This window comes from Medicago sativa, chromosome 1, assembly GCF_051527215.1.
Source record: "Medicago sativa cultivar Bolivia chromosome 1, Bolivia_mono, whole genome shotgun sequence".
In the NCBI taxonomy this organism is placed as follows: Eukaryota; Viridiplantae; Streptophyta; class Magnoliopsida; order Fabales; family Fabaceae; genus Medicago; species Medicago sativa.
Window position 1 is genome coordinate 71,023,554 of NC_140749.1, and position 21,331 is coordinate 71,044,884.

General features: G+C 32.8%; 3 protein-coding genes, 1 long non-coding RNA gene and 1 pseudogene across 5 annotated transcripts; 1 reads left to right on the forward strand and 4 right to left on the reverse strand.

Annotated features, from left to right (window-relative positions):
* The first annotated feature begins 312 nt into the window (after positions 1–312).
* On the forward strand, positions 313–4,391 carry LOC146956963 (uncharacterized). Its single transcript, XR_015021623.1, has 2 exons — positions 313–870; positions 3,828–4,391. It is a non-coding gene; the product is annotated as an uncharacterized LOC146956963 (long non-coding RNA).
* On the reverse strand, positions 707–2,856 carry LOC146956964 (putative F-box protein PP2-B12; annotated as a pseudogene). The gene is made up of 3 exons (XR_015021619.1): positions 2,446–2,856; positions 2,174–2,292; positions 707–1,422 (listed from the first exon to the last, which is right to left on the reverse strand). The product of XR_015021619.1 is annotated as a putative F-box protein PP2-B12 (transcript).
* On the reverse strand, positions 3,559–6,141 carry LOC146956965 (putative F-box protein PP2-B12). The gene is made up of 3 exons (XM_085733043.1): positions 5,814–6,141; positions 5,572–5,690; positions 3,559–4,388 (listed from the first exon to the last, which is right to left on the reverse strand). Exons 1-3 carry the CDS (start codon positions 6,108–6,110, stop codon positions 3,875–3,877), a joined length of 930 nt encoding a protein of 309 aa, XP_085589169.1. The 5' UTR covers positions 6,111–6,141; the 3' UTR covers positions 3,559–3,874.
* Positions 6,142–7,102: 961 nt separating this feature from the next.
* Positions 7,103–7,936, reverse strand: LOC146956966 (F-box protein PP2-B10-like). Its single transcript, XM_085749903.1, has 2 exons — positions 7,871–7,936; positions 7,103–7,600 (listed from the first exon to the last, which is right to left on the reverse strand). The coding sequence occupies exons 1-2, from the start codon at positions 7,934–7,936 to the stop codon at positions 7,103–7,105; spliced, it is 564 nt and encodes a 187-aa protein (XP_085606029.1).
* A 201-nt stretch (positions 7,937–8,137) lies between these two features.
* On the reverse strand, positions 8,138–11,401 carry LOC146956967 (F-box protein PP2-B11-like). Its single transcript, XM_085733089.1, has 3 exons — positions 11,006–11,401; positions 10,755–10,873; positions 8,138–8,783 (listed from the first exon to the last, which is right to left on the reverse strand). Exons 1-3 carry the CDS (start codon positions 11,273–11,275, stop codon positions 8,375–8,377), a joined length of 798 nt encoding a protein of 265 aa, XP_085589215.1. The 5' UTR covers positions 11,276–11,401; the 3' UTR covers positions 8,138–8,374.
* Positions 11,402–21,331: the final 9,930 nt, after the last annotated feature.

Below are 21,331 nucleotides of genomic sequence, written 5' to 3' on the forward strand. Positions count from 1 at the left end.
TAGGTGTTTACACACATATTAAAAAATGCAATGATTAAAAGAAAGAAATTGGTTATTTTACCAAATTATCCTTATTAACTATTGGTTAGTTTTAAAAGTAATACTTTGGAAGTAGTGTGCAGAGTATAATTGGAGAGTACAATTGAAAAGAAAAAGTTATTATTGCATTGGAAACTGAAAGCGACACTCATTTTGAAACAAATTTTTTTCGCTAAAGCGACACTCATTTTGAAACGGAGGGAGTAAATATTTTATGCATGCTCTATGTCTCTTAGAAAAGTTGTTGAATTTCATCCAGTATAGTGGCTTGAAAAAAAGGATCAAGCTCACAACCTCATGAGCAGTATCATAGTGACAATAATCATCTGAAGTTGATCAATTTTAAACAAATTACAATAGCACCATATATTTTGCTGACAAGAATTTTGCATAAGGCTTCACTCAATAGGCGCATTAAGTCAAACAAAGGGTAAATCATTTAAATTTTCTGCCAACTGATATGATAAAGATGAATGATACTACTTGAAAATCAATTTTGCACAGAAACAATGAAAAATATTACTATATTGTTTATTTATAATTTATTAATTCAAATAAATATGACTAGGTAAAAAAGTTACAAACAACATCATCACTCCCAATTCCTATTGATTGGAGATGCTAATGTTGTCAGCATTGACTGTATTTAGGAAGAAACATACTCTCAATAGGAAGATCTATGCATAAGCTTCAATTTGTCTGTACTCACATGAAGATGAGGATGACAATATCACATAAACAGATCCTAATACAAAAGACATGTGACAAAAATTTAAGTCTGTGTTTGGATGTGCACCGCATGTTGAAGTCTGTGTTTGACCAGCAGTGAAGGCAACTAGATGCAATCTAAACAAGTTGTTAACTTAGTTTTAGTCATTCATTCAACATGATTTAGGCTTAGGCCTTATTTCAATTCCTTGAACAACAAGACCACCCTTCCGACCATCACCTTTGACCTCATAAACACCTATCTCCACCTCCTTATCATCTCCTCCTTCATTGAAGAACTCTCCCAATTCCATCTCCAACCACCCATCTGCTCTCTGCTTCGGATACTTCTGCATATCATCTACACTTTCTATTGGTTCTACTAGTGGTCGAAGTCGAGTGAATATCCCAGTAGTACGGAAGCGAGGAACAATCTGGTATCTTAGCCTTCGTCCTCTTTCCGCATCCAAGAATACATTTCGCTCCACAGTATCGACTCCAGCAATGACAATGGAGGCTTCACATGGCTGATATTCAAATCCATAGGTTCCAGAAGCACACGACTTAAATACAAGGTATGCTCCGTACAAAGTCTTTGGAGATAACATGATAGTGTTGATCCAGCCCCGGATTTCGAACCAACACACACTTACAAGTTCAGCCACCTCAGAAAACCTGAATTTTTTGAATCGATTAGATTTTGTTCAATTACCATTGAAATATATAGGTAACAAATTAAAGAATAAATCACCAAATTTAGTTATTGAAACTATAGCACTGGTCAATTTAGTGACTAAGGAAGTAATCTCTAGAATAAAATCATCAATCAAATTAGTCTTGAAGGACAATTTTCTTACTAAATTGATTGATCTTAATGTACTAATAAGTAATAAGCATGGATCAATTTAGGCCGTGTTTAGATAAACACCTTAATTAAACGTTTATAGTATGATAAACATACATGCTTATATATAAAGCAAATATAAAATAGAATGAAACAATTTTCATTTAAGCTATAAGCTGTTTTCATAAGTTATCATGGAGAACTTATGAAAATAAGCCGAAAACAGCTTATGGGCATATATATCATAAAAAAAATTATAAGCTATCCTACACCATCTCACAAATATTTCAGAGTATTTATGTTGGTAGACAAGCTCAAATAAGTCAATCCAAACATGCGTGAAGTATAAGAAAAAGTTTTCAAAACTAAATTGATCAATACCTACATAATTTAATATGATTGAATACATGAAAAAGGATTAATATGAGATCTAATATTTTAAATTTCATAAATCATTTCATAATTTCGTTAATTTCACAACTGAAGCTAACCAATACCTACAACTTCAAGAATAAACCAATGATTAACTCTTATTTTAAAAAATCAATGATTAACTCTTAGTAATTAAACTTTGATTATTACCTTGAATCTGGAACAGAAATCCACTTTCAATACCTCGGAGTATCTCCCCATACAATAAACAAACTCCTCGCTGATAACATATAGCATTTCTTCCCATTAACTTTATCCAATTGAAAGCTCTAATTCCACATAACACAATAAACCACGAATTAGCTAAGAAAATTCACATTAACATACACACCTAAACATATCTTTGCTATTAACGGTAATAAAAACGACACATCTGTATAGACTAACTCAAATGACAACAATGATATTGCTAGACCAGACACCTTCACTAAGTTTGAATCCAAGACAAGAAGATAGTAAATTACCTTCTTAGGAAGGACAGATAACGAGTTATTATCGATTTCTGCATCAGATTGAGAGATAATTGAGTGATAATCAGATGGCAAGAATTTATCCCAAACTGAATCGGATTCAGCGGCAGATCTGAAAGTTGATGAAACCAAAGAGAGTCTCGCAACATCATGTGGTGTTGTGAAGGAGAGAACGTTTTCGATGCAACCTTCAGGTAGATCATGAAATTCAACACCACCTTCTTCGATAACAACCACCATATTGAAAAGAAAAATAAAATGAGTGATGAAAATTTGTTTGTTGTTTTGGTTTTTTATAGGAAGTGGATTGAAGGGAAGCTTAGCGGTTAAGTCTGGAGTTTCGTTATATCTCTTTGCTCACTAAAGTAGTAATGCCTGCTGATAGTTATCTATTACAGTATTATTTCCTTCAAAATCATTTCTTAGAAACAAATAAGGATTATAATTAATTTATAAAGGGCTGATAGAAGTCTGCTTGTGTTTTTATTGCATCATGATGGATACTTTGGAGTCAATATACTTTATGAAGTTTGATATTAAAGAGGGTTTTGAAACTATTGTTATTAGAGCTTTCCTATTTATAGTTTTTATAGCTTCTGGGTTTGATCCTAAGTTTGTCATTGGGCGCTTCTCATTCTACAGTCTGCAAAACTACTACTCTCAATTAATTGACATATAACTAGTTATAACATCATGATTTTTGTGAAATCATACATGAAAGCTTCTGGTTAGTAGCTCAGCATTAAAAAATAAATAGTTTATGCATGCCTTTGTCTCTTCGAAAAAGTTGTTGAATTTCATCTAGTTCTAGTGGCTTGAAAAAAGGATCAAGTTCACAACCTCATGAGCATTATCATAATCATAGATAGTGACAGTAATCATCTAAAGTTGATCATTTTTATGCATTTACAAAATACAATATATATTTGCTGACAAGAATTTTGCATAAGGCTTCACTCAATAGGCGCATTAAGTCAAACAAAAGGTAAATCATTTAAATTTCCTGCCAACTGATATGATAAAGATGAATGATACTACTAGAAAATCAATCTTGCACAGAAACAATGAAAAATATTACCATATTGTTTATTTATAATTTATTAATTTAAATATAAATAGATATGACTAGGTAAAAAAAGTTACAAACAACCTCATCACTCCCGATTCCTATTGATTGGGGTGACATTCCTAAATGGAGATGCTAATGTTGTCAGCATTGACTGCATTTAGGAATAAACATACTCTTAATAGGAAGGTCTATGAGCATAAGCATGAATATGTCTATGTTTGGATTTGCACCGCACGTTGAAGTCGGTGTTTGACCGGCAGTGAAGGCAACTAGATGCAATCCAAACATGTTAACTTGGTTTTAGTCATTCTTTCAACATGATTTAGTCTTAGGCCTTATTTCAATTCCTTGAACAACAAGACCACCCTTCCAACCACCACCTTTGACCTCACAAACACCTATGTCCACCTGCTTATCATCTCCTCCTTCATTGAAGAACTCTCCCAGTTCCATCTCCAACCACCCATCTGCTCTCTCCTTTGGATACTTCTGCAAATCGTCTACACTTTCTGTCGGTTCGACTGGTGCTTCTACAGGAGATCGAAGTCGAGTGAATATCCCAGTAGTACGGGAGCGAGGAACAATCTGGTATCTTAGCCTTCGTCCTCTTTCCGCATCCAAGAATACATTTCGCTCCACAGTATCACCTCCAGCAATGACAATGGAGGCTTCACATGGCTGATATTCAAATCCATGGGATCCAGAAGCACACGACTTAAATACAAGGTATGCTCCGTACAAAGTCTTTGGAGATAACATGATAGTGTTGATCCAGCCCCGGATTTCAAACCAACACACACATACGAGTTCAGCCGCCTCAGGAAATCTGCATTTTTTGAATTGCTTAGATTTTGTTCAATCACTGGTCAATTTAGTGAATATGGAAGTAATCTCTAGAATAAAATCATCAAACGCATTATTCTTCAAGGACAATTTCCTGACTAAATTGATTGATTTTAAAATACTAATAAGCACGGATCAAACACCTTAATTAAATGTTTATAGTATGATAAACATACATGCTTATATATAAACGAAATATAAAATAAAATCAAACAATTTTTATTTAAGCTATAAGCTGTTTTCATAAGTTATGATGGAGAACTTATGAAAATAAGCTGAAAACAGCTTATGGGCATATATATCATAAAAAAAAAAACAGCTTATGGGCATACATATCATAAAAAAAATTATAAGCTATCCTACACCGTCTCACAAATGCTCGAGAGAGAGAGTATTTATGTTAGTAGACAATTTCAAATAAGTCAATCCAAAAAGTTTATCAATACCTACATTATTTAATGTGATCTAACCTATGAAGCCCGGATACTCCAAAATGGTGCCGTACCCGTGTCGGATACGTATCGGATACCGATACTCCGCGGATACTCCCGGATACGTATCCCAGAAGTATCCGAATGATTTAATTTAATTTTTATTTAAAAATATATTGGATACCTTAAGGATACGTATCCCAGAAGTATCCGAATGATTTAATTTAATTTTTATTTAAAATTTTTATTTGTATTTTGATCACAAGTATTAATTTTTGTAAATTGGGATCATTATATTGGCCATTACTTGAAAAGGGTGACTATCTTCATACTACCTTGGTATGACTATCTTAAAGGATATCTTAAAGGTTGTTTATATGGTATGTTTTGGTGACTATCTCCCGGATACCTTGGTATGATTATCTTTAAGATTTCACGCTATTTATTTTTTGTGCGTTTATGCCTAATATATATATTAAAAAAAATTGTAAACGTATCCAAGCCGTATCGTATCCTAAATTTGAAATTTTTGACGTATTCGCATACCCGTATCGTATCTCCGTATCAGGGCTTCATAGGATCTAACACATGAAAAAGAATTAATATGATTTAATATTTTCAATTTCATGAATCATTTCATAATTTCAACAATTTCACATGCAAAATTAACCAATACCTACAATTTCAAAAATAAATCAATGATTAACTCATAGTAATTAAACTTTCAATAATTACCTTGAATCTGGATCAGGAATCCACCTCCAATACCTCGGAGTATCTCCCCATACAATAAACAAACTCCTCGCCGATAACATATAGCATTTCTTCCCATCAACTTTATCCAATTGAAAACTCTAATTCCACATAACACAACAAACCACGAATTAGCCGAGAAAAATATAAATTAACAGTAACAATGTCGATATTCAAACCGGAGACTCGAAAAAAAAAAAAAAAAATTGGAGGTAGGAAACTACCTTTTTGCCATTCTCTATAAGAAGCGGTTTCTGAGTGAGATTAACATAAAGATCCTTCTTAGGAAGGACAGAAAGTGAATTATCAATTTCCGCATCAGATTTAGAGATAATCGAGTGATAATCAGAAGGCAAAAATTTATCCCAAACGGAATCAGATTCAGCGGCGGATTTGAAAGTTGATGAAACCAAAGAGAGTCTGGCAACATCACGTGGTGTTGTGAAAGAAAGAACGTTTTCAATGCAACCTTCAGGTAGATCATGAAATTCAATACCTTCTTCTTCAATAACAACAACCATATTGAAAAGAAGAAGAAAAAAAATGAGGGATGAAAATTTGGTTCTTGTTTTGGTTTTTTATAGGAAGCGGGTTGAAGGGAAGCTTAGCGGTTAAGTCTGGGAGTTTCGTATTTTGTATTTGTGCCACACAATCTGGACGAGTAAAGTTAGTAAAAAGGGTAATTATGCGAATGGATCTTTATCTTTATCTTCTTTTATTTATAGAAGATTAGATTCATCACTATTGTGTCTTCTACACATGTGTAGTGTCGTGTCATTCAATTCTTTTTAGTTAATCAACTTGTAGGACCTTCCATCACCTCCTAACCGAACTACAAAATTGAAAATGCTCATCAATTGTTTTACATATTTGCATGCTTTACTTTTCCTTTTTGGGAAAATAAGGGCACTGGGCCCAAAAGATAAACTAAATTTGTCATGCCTAATCTCTTTTTTCTTTGTCCCTCCATCTTATATTTATGGTAAATATGATTTTGGTCTCTATAAATATGTTAATTTTTTATTTTAATTTTTCTAAATTTTTTTTTCAATTTTTATAAAATTTTCAAACACTATTTTTGTCCTTATTTTTAAGTTAAATTTTATATTTTTTAATAAAATTATGAAGAAATGTGTAGAATATTGTAAAAATCTCTACCAAAAAAGTTAATTTTTTTTAGCAAAACATCAATTAAATATGAATTTTTAACCGCAAAAAATATAAAAAAAATTATATTTAATTCATGTTTTATTAAAAAATTCTAATTATTTGGGGGAAATTCTTACAATATTATAAATTTTTCTGTAAAATTTTATTCAAAAATATGAATTCTACGTATGAGTTTATTTAAAAAGAAAGTGAAGATGGAAAACTTTTGGGGACTAAAAGTCAAGGAATTTTTTAAAAGGACTAAAATGAAAAGTTGACATATTTATATGAACCAAAAACATATTTAACCCTTACATTTATGAACACTTTATACTATTTCTTAATATTTAAATTTTTTTCGTTCCTATAAAATTGAACTTTCGTTTTTTATTCCAATAAAATTTTTCTTCTCATGAACACTTTTGTTCTCAATAATACTCATTTGAACTTCTTCATCTTCAAGGCTTGAATTGAAGAACTCCCCCATTTCAATCTCCAACCACCCATCACTTCTCACACAAGGACATTGCAATCCTGCTATATTGGACATGCTCCATCCAGGACCAAGACTTTTGCAATATACTTTCCTGGCATACGAGCTCCTCTCATGATGGTTGCTTGTTACTACTCTGTCGTGCGGCCTATGTTCCACATTTGGATCCAAACAGATAGATTTAGAGCTGCTATGGCCACCTTCAACATTAACGGATAAGTCCACAGGCACGTACTCAAATCTTTGGGCATCGATCAACTTGAACACGAGATAAGCAGTATACTGAGTATATAGAGGCAATGGAAGAGTTTTAATCATCCCACATATTTCAAACCAATGTGCACAACAAAGCTTAGCAACTTCAGGAACCTGTCAAAATTTATGCAAAAAGTTGCAAAGATGAGAATACAAGTGAGAAAAAACCAAAAATAAAATAAAACAAATAGAAAACTTAAGGGTTAACCTTGAATCTAAAACATAGCTTTTGCAAACAGCTCGTCGTAATTCTGTCAAACTCCCTGCTCAAATAAGTGGAGAAAAATAAAAATAGGTTCGCTCTCCATAACTTTTAAATATTTAAATTGAGCTTATTATTTTGAACTTATATTTTAATTTAATTCATTCTAACGTTAAAATAACAATTCTTATGTTTTGCGGTGATTTAAATTCAAGTCCACTTAAGACACTGCTTCCATTTAAATCCATACTGTTACTCAAGCACGATCTATCACAAACTAGTGAGTGCTGGAGAAGGAGAGTCAGTCCTTCTTCATTATACGGTTCAGCTTATTGTTCATGAGTAGCAATATTGATTAAAATCGAACCAATGCCTTAAATAGACCAAAATTTAAATCACTGGAGTACATTCATCCCCAGCGTTCAGAGTTGAGGGTTCCAAATCAATAAGTATTGCATCACAATATATTAAATAGTTCGAACAAACAAGAGTAAATTGATATCCAAAACAGTTATCCAATCCCAATATATCAAACTACAATAAGTAATATAAACACAATTATCCCAGTATATTGAACCATGACAAAAATATAAATGTAAACATAGTAGGTTGTCAGTCTTCAAACATGTTACGCCACCTAAGACGCAGGACCCCTTGCATAGTTCGTGGAATGTTGCTGAATGGTCTTACTTAGGCCTAACTTCTATTCCTTCAAGAAAGAGACCTCTCTTCCAATTATTTGTCTCCTTAACAGTCATCTGGACTTCATCTTCTAGGCCTGAATTGACAAACTCCCCAATCTCGATCTCCAACCACCCATCGCTTCTCACACTAGGACGTTGCAATCCTACTGCTCTGTTATGATGCATACCTTCCACTTCAACATTTGGATCCAAACAGACAATTTTAGTACTACTGTGGCCACCTTCGGCACCAACTGATAACTCTATAGGACAGTTCTGAAATCCTTGGGCATCAATCATCTTGAACACAAGATAAGCCGCATACTGGGTATTTGGGGACAAGGCAAGGATATTTATCGTCCCACGAATACCAAGCCACCACACTTCAAGAAGCTCAGCAACTTCAGGGAACCTGTCCAAAAGTAGTTCTGCAATGATTAGAATATAGGAACTGAGTGAAAAGCTGAAAGTGGTTCATTACATGTCTATTTTTCTATTTGTGCAAATGTAAGTAATTAGTTGTCATAATAGTATTTTCTCCTTTAACTCGTTCAGCCCATAACCCAACCAAGTTGACCTACACAGTTAATAAGTTTAAGTTATATATGTTGTTATAGGAAAAGGTATAATAGACAAAGTAATTCACTGGCCACGGCTGCCAAGGACAGATACTCAGTCTCCACAATGGCACAAATGAACGTTTAACAGTAGATTGCTTGGATTCTACAACAAAAGTAAATTCCTAAGAAAACATGGTATTGGTAAGATGTAGTGCAAATGCAGGTCTGTGTCCAGGTATCTATGCATGTGGCCTAGTCAGCTTCCGCATATTCCTGCAGCTGCAAGTGTAAGGATGAAGTTCCAAAAAATAGGAGACCGTAGCCATATGTGCCTATCAAATATCTGAGGAGATTATAGACTACAAGGCCCATACGCATGCTGACTCGGTTTGTTGGCAGCACAACAGATGCAAATCTAGAAATTGTCCAGTATAATAGTATTGCAACAGTCACACTTTATTTTTTAAGAAGTAAAAACATTTTGGAGACAAATAGTCGAATTGAGAATACTGAGTACATTGTCACACTTTATTTGAAACTGAATTACGGAAGGAATGTCAGAAAATATGGAATTCAATACAACTTGAATGTAATGAGCATGGTTGACAAAAACATCATCGGTCTTTATAGTCTTCCTCAACGACCACCTGCTGTCCTGACTAGTTAAGGACTTAGCAAATAAAATAATGGATTAAGTCTAAATTTATAGCAATGAATTTATAGAAAGGAATTTGAAATTTAATTTAGGAACTAAAAACAAATCATGCAAAGTCAATCAATCAAGAACATGTGTAGCAATACCAAGGCCTAAAACAGGGCTGCATTTTTAGTTGTAAAGTAACAAACAAATTGGGCAGAGATTTTAAAAATGTGGTGAAATGATGCAATGAAAAATATATAGGATTGTTTGTCGGAGCAACTAGTACCAAAAAAAGAAACTATGCAGATTAAGAAATAACAGAATTACAGATGAAGGACCTTTGTGCTTCAAGCTGAACTCGGATGCAAGAGATAGAAGAGTGAAGAGTATGGATACATGCTGCTGATACTTAGCTGAAGTGAAGTGTTATCGATGGTGGATGGCAGACCATGGTGGAAAGGAAAAAATCCTCCATATTAAGCCGTCATAAAACACCACAGTGCAGCCATCCTTCACAAATTGTCCATAGTGGTTGTAAAAAAAAAACGCCATGGCCGATATTAGACAATACTGGAAGTGATATGGAAGAACAGACTCCAAATTACAAGCTACGGGTAACAGAAACTTGTACAAGCACTGGTTTGACAAAATGTGCTTTAAATCTGGGTTTGAACCCAAGGAGTAGCTATGTGTTTTGATATACGGCGTGGCTTTGAACACTACGGTGGCACCTTGTGGTCATTCATTCTTCACTAACTTGGATTAGAATATTCACCAGGAGGCAGTTGAAAATATGATTGCAAAAGACAATTGATTTTTAGAAGAAAAAGACATGACATACTCAATTTTAGAGTAAATGCTAACCAGTAGTGGCTTGATTTAGCCAACAAGAAAGATTCATCAATTCCTTGTGCAACTGGAAATTCGAAAGGCAATTTACGGAGATTGGTGAAGAAAAGAAAGGCATAAGGCATCTTCCATGGATCAGTAATGAAAAATTCACAGAGAAAGGAGAAAGAACCAATAGCGTATCACTGGACACTTATCCATTTGCCTCAACTAAATTTTGTATTCATAAAGGCGTAGTAATATAACTGTTAATGAAAATATATTGGGTGGTGATAGAAAATAATAGTATTATTAACACATGAGAACAAATAGAAAACTTAATATCTAAGCTAACCTGGAATTAGGCATAGAAATCCAGTTCCAATAGCGTCTATCATCACCCCAAGCAATGGAGAGAGATCTAGCAGCAAGCATGTAACACTTTTTTCCACTCTTTCTGTCCAATTGAAAGCTCTGCATTTCAACACATCCAAGGCTTATTAGCAATCTGAACTAAAAACATCTTAAAATATCAATAGCTTTTTTCTCGAAAATAAATCCAAATTTCACATTTTCTCCCTTTCCCGGAGATTACAAGAAGAATACCTTCTGATCATTGTCGATGATGATAGGGCGATCAGAGAGAGCAAGATACAGAGCTTTTTTGGTAGGAACGTTGGCAAGAGAAGGAGAGTGTGAGATGATAGAGTCGATGAAATGAGAATCAGAAGGGAGAAATTGATTCCAGACGGCGTCGGAATCGGCGGCAGAAAGGAAAGTCTTGGAAACAACGGAGAGTCTGCCGGCGTCAGCCGGAGTTGTGCGAGAGAGTATGGCGGAAATGCATCCTTCCGATAATTCCTCAAACTCTGTCATTCTTTTACTTTTTTAATTCTGAAGAAGAAAACAAGAATGAGAAGAGTGAATGAGAGAGGTGGAAATAGTTGTAGTTGTTGCAGCAAGTGTGTGAGTGAAGGAAGAAGGTTCAACAATCAAGTCAAGTCAACTTTATAGTTTGTTTTTAGTATTTACAAATTCATATACTCCCTCCGTTACAAAATACATGTCCAATTTTTGCAATATGCACTATTCACTTGACTTATTTTGACCATACTTTTTTACCAATGTATAAATACGAATATTAGCATGTAAGATATTATTTGATTTGTCTCGACAAATATTTTCAAAATATTAAATTTTTATAATTTTTTACTTTAAATAATTAAAGATATTAACGGTCAAAATTGTGCATTGACATATGTGAAGTGGTTGACTTGGACATGTATTTTGAAACGGATGAAGTATTTAATAAGGAAAATGTTAACCGGTGCCCTGGGCACTGATTAAGGAAGCAAATGTAGAAGCTTTTGCTTTGAAAATTGTGTAATTAAGGCTTCAAAAGTCAAAAAAGTATCTTTTTTTAATTTAATTTTTCCTTTTTTAGATACCTTAACCAATGCCCCGGGTATTGGTTAACACAACCCATTTAATAAACATGTGTCCCCACATATTCTTTTTCTAGACTAAAATTGTTCGTGTAGAAGTTATTTTTAAGGTAAGTTCTGGCGCCGGGTTCCCCCAAAAAAGTTTATTTTTAAGTTAATTTTCTTTTCTTTTTACCAAAGCACAAATTTAACTCATATCATTGACAAAGTAGTAATAATGTTTTTTTTTTGAAGAGGCAAAGTAGTAATAATGTTATAAACTAGTAAAATTGCAATAATTATATAAAAAATAATTAGATTGTTAAGATTGTAGAATGTTTATAGATAATAAATAAAAATTATGAGTATTAATGTAATGTTTTTATTAAATATTTTTCTCTTATATATACAAAAAATTGTTAAATAATTATGTCACAACAGTTATGGATTTTATTTACTTATATATATATATATATGTGTGTGTGTGTGTGTGTGTGTGTGTGTGTGTGTGAAAACAAATTTTTATGTCGATATATGAGAAAGTTGATATGATAATATTTTGAAAACTCATGATTATTTTACATCAATCAATTGAGCATTCGTATGAAGCTGTAAAAAATACTGCATTTGCCTTAAATGTTTTGAAATCAATGGTTTCACAATCTTCTTTCTTAAACTCTAGTGGCAGATTTGAAACTCTGCAAATATATAAACGGGTTGAAATCTTAAAGATGTTGGATGTTGATACGAATTAAGGACATTTTACAGTGCATAACCAATATCGCATCTTATTTATTTGTATATATACATTTATAACGCACAATCAAAAGCACAGACAAATGAAACAAAATTGTTTATTTATTTGATTAATAAAATTTTAAGGGTACGGTTGGAATAGGTATTTGCATTAGGGACGAGAGGTACTTTTGTTCTTGCTAAAAGTAAATGGTTTAGTCCAATTTGTGAGGTACGTATTGGACAAGTTCTTTGTTTATTATCCGCTTTGGAATGAGTTCATGAGCTTAATCTGAAATCTATTGATTTTGAGCTAGATGCGAAGAGAGTGGTTGATAGTTTTTTTTTATCTCCAAGACATGACGTTACATAATTTGGGATTATTATTCAAAATTGTAAAACTCTCTTATCAACTCCTTACCAACTAAGTCAACATTTATTGTCAAATATCTATTAAATTTGATAAAAGCTATGTTGAATTTAATACAATTTAAACTAAAGTTTAATGAATGATAAAACCGATAAACATGTGGATTATATTTAAAAAGAACAGTAAAATTTGTGTGTGTCTATATATATAATCAATAATAATAATAATAATAATAATAATAATAATAATAATAATAATAATAATAATAATAATAATAATAATAATAATTTTTTTTTTTTTTGATAAGCAAGGAGAGAGGACAGGCATCAAACGGCATCGTCGACATCCCAACTAGGTTGGCACCCCGAGACACCGCCATCCTATGCCGCCACACTCTGAGAAAATTTATTAAAAAAGGGGGAAAAATATATACAAATAGTGGGGGGGACTAGGCCAAAACCCACCAAAGAAACAGCAAAAACGAACTAAAAACAGAAACTAAAACAGCCAGAGAACAGAGTAAGGAAATCTGTAATTAGGCAAACCACATCTGTCTCTAAAGAAATCAAACCGTAAGGCACTTGGAAGAGTATCAAGCCAATTAGTTCCAACCATAGAGTGTCCCAAATTTGCCAAAAAGTCCGCAACAGTAGCTAGAAGATCCTTACCCCAGAGAGCCCAAAGATTAGGCAATAATGGAGCTCTATTATTAATGTTATTCATTGAACAGACTTCTGATTTTCACCCCGTGCACGGGATTTAGATGACTGCTTTGGTATAACACTTTGAACCTTAATCTTCTGTTTTTGATTTCTTGTAAGAACCTGCTTTATACCCTTAGAAGCTGCGGCTTCAGCTTCAGCTGCTGATCTTGCGTCATACTCCCGCACTCTTGCCCACAAATCCATGCCATCCTGAATATTTTTACTAGGGTGAACCTCTTGCCTTTGTAAAACAGCTTCCTCTTGCACTTGCGCATTAGTACCAGCAAGTACCTCAATGGTGTCTTTCAGAAACCTATCTAAGTTATCAACAGAAGGCCGGGCAGAATTTGCTTGATGGTCCTGAAAATCATCTGACACCTCTCGCATGCCAACATGCTCAACACTGGGTGGTCTTGGAAAAATCTCACGAGCACCCTTGGGACTCTCCTCCAGCTCTCGAGGGCTCACATAATCAAGTTCCACACCATCCTGAAGCGGTTCAGAAACATCATTGACTGTTGGGTTCTCCAAATCCCCCCGCGATGTCTGAGTTGTCTGTTCCACTCCGTCAGGTCGTACGCCCTCACGCCCAAGAGGGGATGAATGTGTGATACGCTCAATAGAGACATCGGAATCCACCAACACCTCCCTATGACTCGCATGATTGTGACCCACATCATCCAGATGCGTGTTAGTAACTGCAGACACCTTGGGGTTCTCCAACACCTCCCGCGATGTCTGCTGATACTTTCCCGCATCTACAGGTTGCACATCAACGTGCTCATCAGGGGAAACAACCTCCTCCAACACCGGTCTAGTCACATCTAACTCCTCAGTCTCAATACGATCTATACGGTCAAAAACATTATGAAGCGGCAAACTGAAGGAGCTTGTGGATAAATCTTTCAACGGTACTGCAGGAACCGGAATAGATTCAGAAGCAATGCTAACTGGTACTAATGAAGCCTGTGGTATCTGAGGAACTGGTACCACCTGGGTAGTAGTAACAACTGTGGAATTGACAGGGATCCACGCTCCAGTTGAAGTGGATGCGCCCCTATCTTTAAATTGCGGTGCTTTCGGGGGCGCAGCACTAACTTCTTTGACCGGTTGTTTCCCACGATTCAATCGTTCCTGGGCTTCTTGTGGTTTTAACCATCGACAAGTAGTGATATTATGTCCAATAGAGTAACAGTGACGGCAAAATAAAGGCAGCCGCTCATACTGAATTTCCACCATGAAAGCAAAATCATCACGTTCAACGAGAACCTCATCATAAATTTTCTTCGATAAATCTACGTCCACCAAAATGCGAGCGTAATGACCAAAGGTACGGTTTCTTGTTGGACCATCAATATCAATCGGAGTTCCAACTGCACTTGCAATTTCCTTCAGAGTTCTCTCCCGCCAATATTCTTGCGGTAATTCCACCAAACGTATCCAAAGTGAAACATGAGTCTGTTTCTGTGCCTGAAATTTAAAGTCCTTAGTCCACTGTGAAAATCTCAACAAGCCCGGCTTAAGATTAACCGTACCGGCAGCCCATATTTTTTTTAAATCTTCCGCCGAGTTAAAATGAAAATCATAGTACCCTTTACCTAGAGGGACCATCTTCCAATTCGCAGTAGTCTTCCATATTTTCCCAATTTTAGCACTGAGATCTCTTGCCGCGTAAGGCTTGTCTCCTTTGTTGAGGGTCAAGCGAGCCCGTAACGCCTTCTTACAGTCATCCAGTCCCTTGTGGTATTCTTCTTGGCCAATTTTTATGCTTAAAGCGTCACCCTTGATGCAAGGTGTAGGGAAAGGAACATCATCCGATACAGCAGACCCAGCAAGTGCAGCTGCAAAAGAGAGGGTTTGAGCTGGAGCAGCCTGCATTGCTGGAGTAGAACGCACCAAAGCAGTAGACGGATAGGAGTCTGAAACGCACGGCCATTGGCACTCAAATGCCATGCGTGTAACAATCCAACAGAACTGATTCTAGTATCAAAGCACACGTAGATCAACCTTTGTAATGCTCGAAAGCATTAACGCGGTTGCGCGACTCCAATTGTAAGAACCAGTACCAGTGGAGAAGTAAGGGAAATTGGTGCAATCACACGAAATAAAATTCAGCAATTTCACAAACAGTTGGTGGGCAGGAACCCCAAAATCCAATACGTGAACGGTGGCAGCACTCACGTGAATGGAGAATGTTGTTAGAGTAGAAACCAATTGGAATTTGGTGATCAGAAGCCAGTAAACCAATTTGGAATTTGGTGATCAGAAGCACTCACGTGAAAGGAGAAAGAAGATCGTGAAGGATCAAAAATTATATTATTTAACTAAAACTAAATGTATAGTTCAACAATAATAATAATAATAATAATAATAATAATAATAATAATAATAATAATAATAATAATAATAATAATAATAATAATAATAATAATAATAATAATAATAATAATAATAAGGGTTAAATATGTTTTTGGTCTTTATAAATATACTAACTTTTCATTTTAATCTCTCTAAAATTTTCCTTCAACTTTTGTTCTCTATAAAATAATAATAATAATAATAATAATAATAATAATAATAATAATAATAATAATAATAATAATAATAATAATAATAATAATAATAATAATAATAATAATAATAATAATAATAAAGGTTAAATATGTTTTTGGTCTTTATAAATATACTAACTTTTCATTTTAATCTCTCTAAAATTTTCCTTCAACTTTTGTTCTCTATAAAATTTTCAATCACTACTTTTGGTCCCTATTTTTTAAGTTAAGTTTTGTATGTTCAGAAATATGTAGAATATTGTAATTCATGTTTTGTTAAAAAATATGAACTACAATATTTAACCGTCAAAAATATAAAAATTCATATTTAATTTATGTTTTGTTAAAAAAAATTATTTTTTTTAGAGAGATTCTTATAATATAATAAATTTTTGGGTTAATTATGTTTCTAGTCCCTATAAAATAGCGACCTTGTAAGTTTAGTCCCTACTTAATTTTAATAGCATTTTTAGTCCCTAATTTTGTTTTTCTGCACTGAGTATTAGTCCCTACTCAATTCAAATTTGTTTAATTTATGCTTAAACTCTTAAATTTTTGAACAATTTTTTGCAGACATGTTTAGAACATTACTAAAAGTTCGTCCGCAAAAAATTATTGCAAAATTTGATTTCTACATCCAGATTTTATTACTTTTTATCTTTAACTTTTGTCGTTTTAAAAAATTCATATTTAATTCATTTCATGTCAGAAAATTCTAAATTTTAGTAAACGAACCTTTCATAGTGTTCTAATCTTGTCTCAAAAAAATCGTTCAAAAATTTAAGAGTTTAAGGATAATTAATCAATTTTGTTTTAGCAGGGACTAAAATTATAAGTAAATTTTTTTTATAGGGACTAAAAATGCTATTAAAATTAAGTAGGGACTAAACTTACAAGGTCACTATTTTATAGGGACTAGAAACATAATTAACCCTAAATTTTTATGCAAAATTCTATTCAAAATTATGAATTTACTTTAAAGGAGGGACCAAAAGTGAAGACGGAAAATTTTGGGGGACTAAAAGTTGAAGAAATTTTTTAGATGGACTAAAATGAAAAGTTGACATATTTATAGGGGCCAAAAACATATTTAACCTTAATAAATAAAATTATAATAGACTTGTTACCCAAAAGCATTTCGATGAGATGGTAACGGATATATTCCAGCAATCAGAAGTTATGGGTTATTGGGTTTGATTCCAACTCTAGGAATACAACAATGTCAAATCTCGAGGAGAATTTCGCAAATCATCGTGCTCCTACCTAGTTCGATTGATTAGTCTATTCAGTTGCACTTAGAGGATATTCGGTTCATGCAAAAAGAAAATAATAGACCTTTTAAAAAAAGGGTTAATTATGTTTTTAGTCCCTATAAAATAGCGACCTTGTAAGTTTAGTCCTTACTTAATTTTAATAGCATTTTTAGTCCCTATAAAAAAAAAAATTTACTTATAATTTTAGTCCCTGCTAAAACAAAGTTTGATTAATTATCCTTAAACTCTTAAATTTTTGAACGATTTTTTTGAGACAAAATTAGAACACTATGAAAGGTTCGTTTACTAAAATTTAGAATTTTCAGACATGAAATGAATTAAATATGAATTTTTTAAAACGACAAAAGTTAAAGATAAAAAGTAATAAAATCTGGATGTAGAAATCAAATTTTGCGATAATTTTTTGCGGAGGAACTTTTAGTAATGTTCTAAACATGTCTGCAAAAAATTGTTCAAAAATTTAAGAGTTTAAGCATAAATTAAACAAATTTGAATTGAGCAGGGACTAATACTCAAGGCAAAAAAACAAAATTAAGGACTAAAAATGCTATTAAAATTAAGTAAGGACTAAACTTACAAGGTCGCTATTTTATAGGGACTAGAAACATAATTAACCCTTAAAAAAATAATGGTTATAGTGGCAGTTATTACCCATGTCATAAAATATAAGTATGATATGCGTGGCCGTGGATAAAAGCTACCATAGGCATTAAGTGGATGACTTAACTACTACATGGAAATAATGATATCCGTACTCGGAGTTTATAAAGATAATTTGGATACGTAGTTTATTTAGCTATTCATACTACATAAAATAAAAATCAATTTTTTAATTAAAAAAAACTGTACGTAATACATGTGCATAATAGATTTAAGCATGATAGATGATAGATTAGGGTTGAAACTTGGCCAAACCTCTTTTGTTGGGAATTGGATGTAATGTGCCAAACTTTCATGTAACTTCTTTGATTTCGGTTAAGATGACTACTTGTTAAACAAATTCAACAAAAATTGAGTATAGGGGGTTTGCTAGTTCATCCAATTTGACCGGTTCTGAGTTTAAACTTGAATGTATGAGTAGACATTAATATGACAAACTACTAATATTTTTCATTAAAAAAAAAATGAAAGTTCAGCCAAACAAATGAATTAGATTCTTACAATATGGTGAACCAATTTTTAAATGGGTATTAGATACTAACTCACTCTTTATTAGACACTAATAAACTCTTTGTTAAATTTTGATCGATAAAATTAATTTGTTATTTGTTTAGACTAAGAGTCCGTTTGTTACAGCTTTTTAAAAAAAAATTAAAAACAGCTTCAAATGAGAAGTTGTTAAGAGCAGTTTCTCATAAAATATATTTTTTTTAGAGGAGAGAGAAAATATTGTTTAAAGGATTGAACTAATTTTGTAACAAAAATTCCCTTTTATATAGTTGTATTCAAACAAACTAGATTATTAATTTGTTTAAAAAAAAGTGATTTTTATTACGGTAAACAAACACAAAATAGATTTTGTTTTTTCATAAAATCTCTAAATTATTTTATATCAAAATCATTTTTATTTTAATCCATAACAAACGGACCCTAAGAGCCTGTGTTGTTATAGCTTTTTTAAGGAAAAAATCACTTTTAAGAGTATTGCATCCATTTGTTACAACTTTTTAAAAAAAATCAGAAACTAAAAAAAATCTGAAAACAACTTCAAATGAGAAGCTGTTAAGCAGCTTCTTAAAAATAGATTAAGAGAGAAAATATGGATTAAAAAATTGAACGAATTTTGTAACAAAAAATCGCTTTTACATAGTTGTACCCAAACAAACTAATTTTTTTTAAATGATTTTTATTAGGGTAAACAAACACAGAATAAATTCTGATTTTTCATAGAATCTCTATGTGAAATCATTTTTATTTTAATCCACAAACAGGTCCTAGATAGAGGCAAATGGGTATTTGAAAAAACTCAATCATATTCTAGGCATTTTTTTTGGTTGATAAAACGGAAAATCTCATAAATGAGTATGTTGGGCATAAGTATATTTATTGGCACAAATCTCGTACCCTTTTTCTAGAGAATAGTTGTAATCGAGATAAACATATGCTGGACATTTCATCATAAAAAAATTTGCCAAAAAAAAATTGTTTAAGGTGTAGGGGCACATTTATAAATAAGCATTGTATTTGGTACCTTTATCTTATTTATTTGTAACACTTTGGTCCTTTATCTATTTGTTTAATAAAATAAAATTATGTATTTTTTAATAAAAAATGAGAAAAAGGATTTATATGTGCTTTTATAAAAGATAAAGGACCTAAACGAAAACAAAATAGATAAAGGACCAAAATGTTACAAATAAATAAGATAAAAGACCCCTAATTAGGGCTGACAATGAACCGAACCAACTCGAAAATAGTTCGTGATTCGATTCGATAATTGATTCGTTGAACTTGGTTCACGAACCAAATGAGTCGAACTTGAGTTGAAAACCAAACTCGTTAAATAAATGAGTTGAACTTGAGCTAAGTAAGGCTCGACTCGTTTGGTTCATGAACCAACTCGATATATATATATATATATATATATATATATATATATATATATATATATATATAATATTATCTTGTATTTTTTTATACAATATGTAATTTATATAATAATAGAGAAAGCGAAAAAAAAGAAGTTAGTACCTTGTGCAGACTTTTAAACAAACATGTACACTCAAATAGTCCCACATCGGGGAGTTTTGTAAACATTAAAGAGGAGAAGTGTTATATATATAATAGAAGTGCATTCAGATTCACAAGGTAGAACTTACACTGGCATAGGAAATGCGCTACAGTAGTAACTTACACCTTTCTAGGTAGTAACATGCCTAATAGTTTTATTCTATTTCGAGATTTTTGTTTTTTTGGAAAAAAAGGTCAAAGACATATTATTTGAAGATCAAAAAAAGCTATTGAAATATGAAATTCAAGCAAACGAGTTGAACCTAACGAACTGAACCAAACTGTTTGTGAACTTTAAACGAGCCGAACTCGAGTTAAAAAAAAGGTTCGTTTCGAACTCGAGTCGAGTTTCGAGCTGAACCAATTCTTATCGAGTCGAGCTCAGACAGGTTCGACTTGACTCGACTCATTTCCAACCCTAGCCCCTAATATAATTTTGTCTTAATAATATAGGGTTAATAGGCTTTTACCCCCCTGCCATTTGGGGGTTTTTTGGTTTACCCCCCTATGGAAAAAAAACTTGGAGATTCCCCCCTGTAAAATAAAGATTCTTTGGTTTACCCCCCTAAGGCCATTTGACTGGATAAATGAGATGATGTGGCTTGTTGACTGGGTATTTATTTATTTTTTTACTTTTTTTGAATTTCCACGTGGCATACAAAATAATTTTTTTAAAAAAATTAATATTAAAGATTTGAAATACCTAAAGTACCCCTAAAAATTCCAATTCTTTTTCTTTCTCCTTCTCCATCGATCCATCTTCCTCTCTTCTTCCCTCACTGTTCTTTCTTTCAAATTCCTCTTTTTCTATCATCTCTTTCCTCCTACATCAACTTCATGAACAAAGAAACATTCAACTTCTTCTCCAAATCTCAAACACAAAGAAAGAGATGAACAAAGAAGAAAAAAAAAAACCAGGAAAGCAAAAAAATGCGTGTAATGTTTATCATCATTTTGAGTACTTCCACTTCCAAAATCATCAACCAAAACACTCAATTTCAGAAAATCATCAACCTAAAAACCCAAAATCATCTCATCCTTCTTTCTTCTTATTGTCGCGTTTTGCCCTTTTGTGTTTTGGATTAAATCCAATTTCATGAATAGGTTTGAATTTGTGTGTTGATTGAATTTTCAATTATTTTT

Coding starts and splice junctions, on each gene's coding strand:
- LOC146956965 (XM_085733043.1), bottom strand. CDS start 6,110: ATGGTTGTTGTTATTGAAGAAGAAGGTATTGAATTTCATGATCTACCT. Junction 5,691..5,813: donor TTATAGAGAATGGCAAAAAG/GTAGTTTCCTAC, acceptor ATGTGGAATTAG/AGTTTTCAATTGGATAAAGT. Junction 4,389..5,571: donor ATTCCTGATCCAGATTCAAG/GTAATTATTGAA, acceptor CAAAAAATGCAG/ATTTCCTGAGGCGGCTGAAC.
- LOC146956966 (XM_085749903.1), bottom strand. CDS start 7,936: ATGGATTTAAATGGAAGCAGTGTCTTAAGTGGACTTGAATTTAAATCA. Junction 7,601..7,870: donor CACCGCAAAACATAAGAATT/GTTATTTTAACG, acceptor AAATTTTGACAG/GTTCCTGAAGTTGCTAAGCT.
- LOC146956967 (XM_085733089.1), bottom strand. CDS start 11,275: ATGACAGAGTTTGAGGAATTATCGGAAGGATGCATTTCCGCCATACTC. Junction 10,874..11,005: donor TCATCGACAATGATCAGAAG/GTATTCTTCTTG, acceptor GTTGAAATGCAG/AGCTTTCAATTGGACAGAAA. Junction 8,784..10,754: donor ATTTCTATGCCTAATTCCAG/GTTAGCTTAGAT, acceptor ACTTTTGGACAG/GTTCCCTGAAGTTGCTGAGC.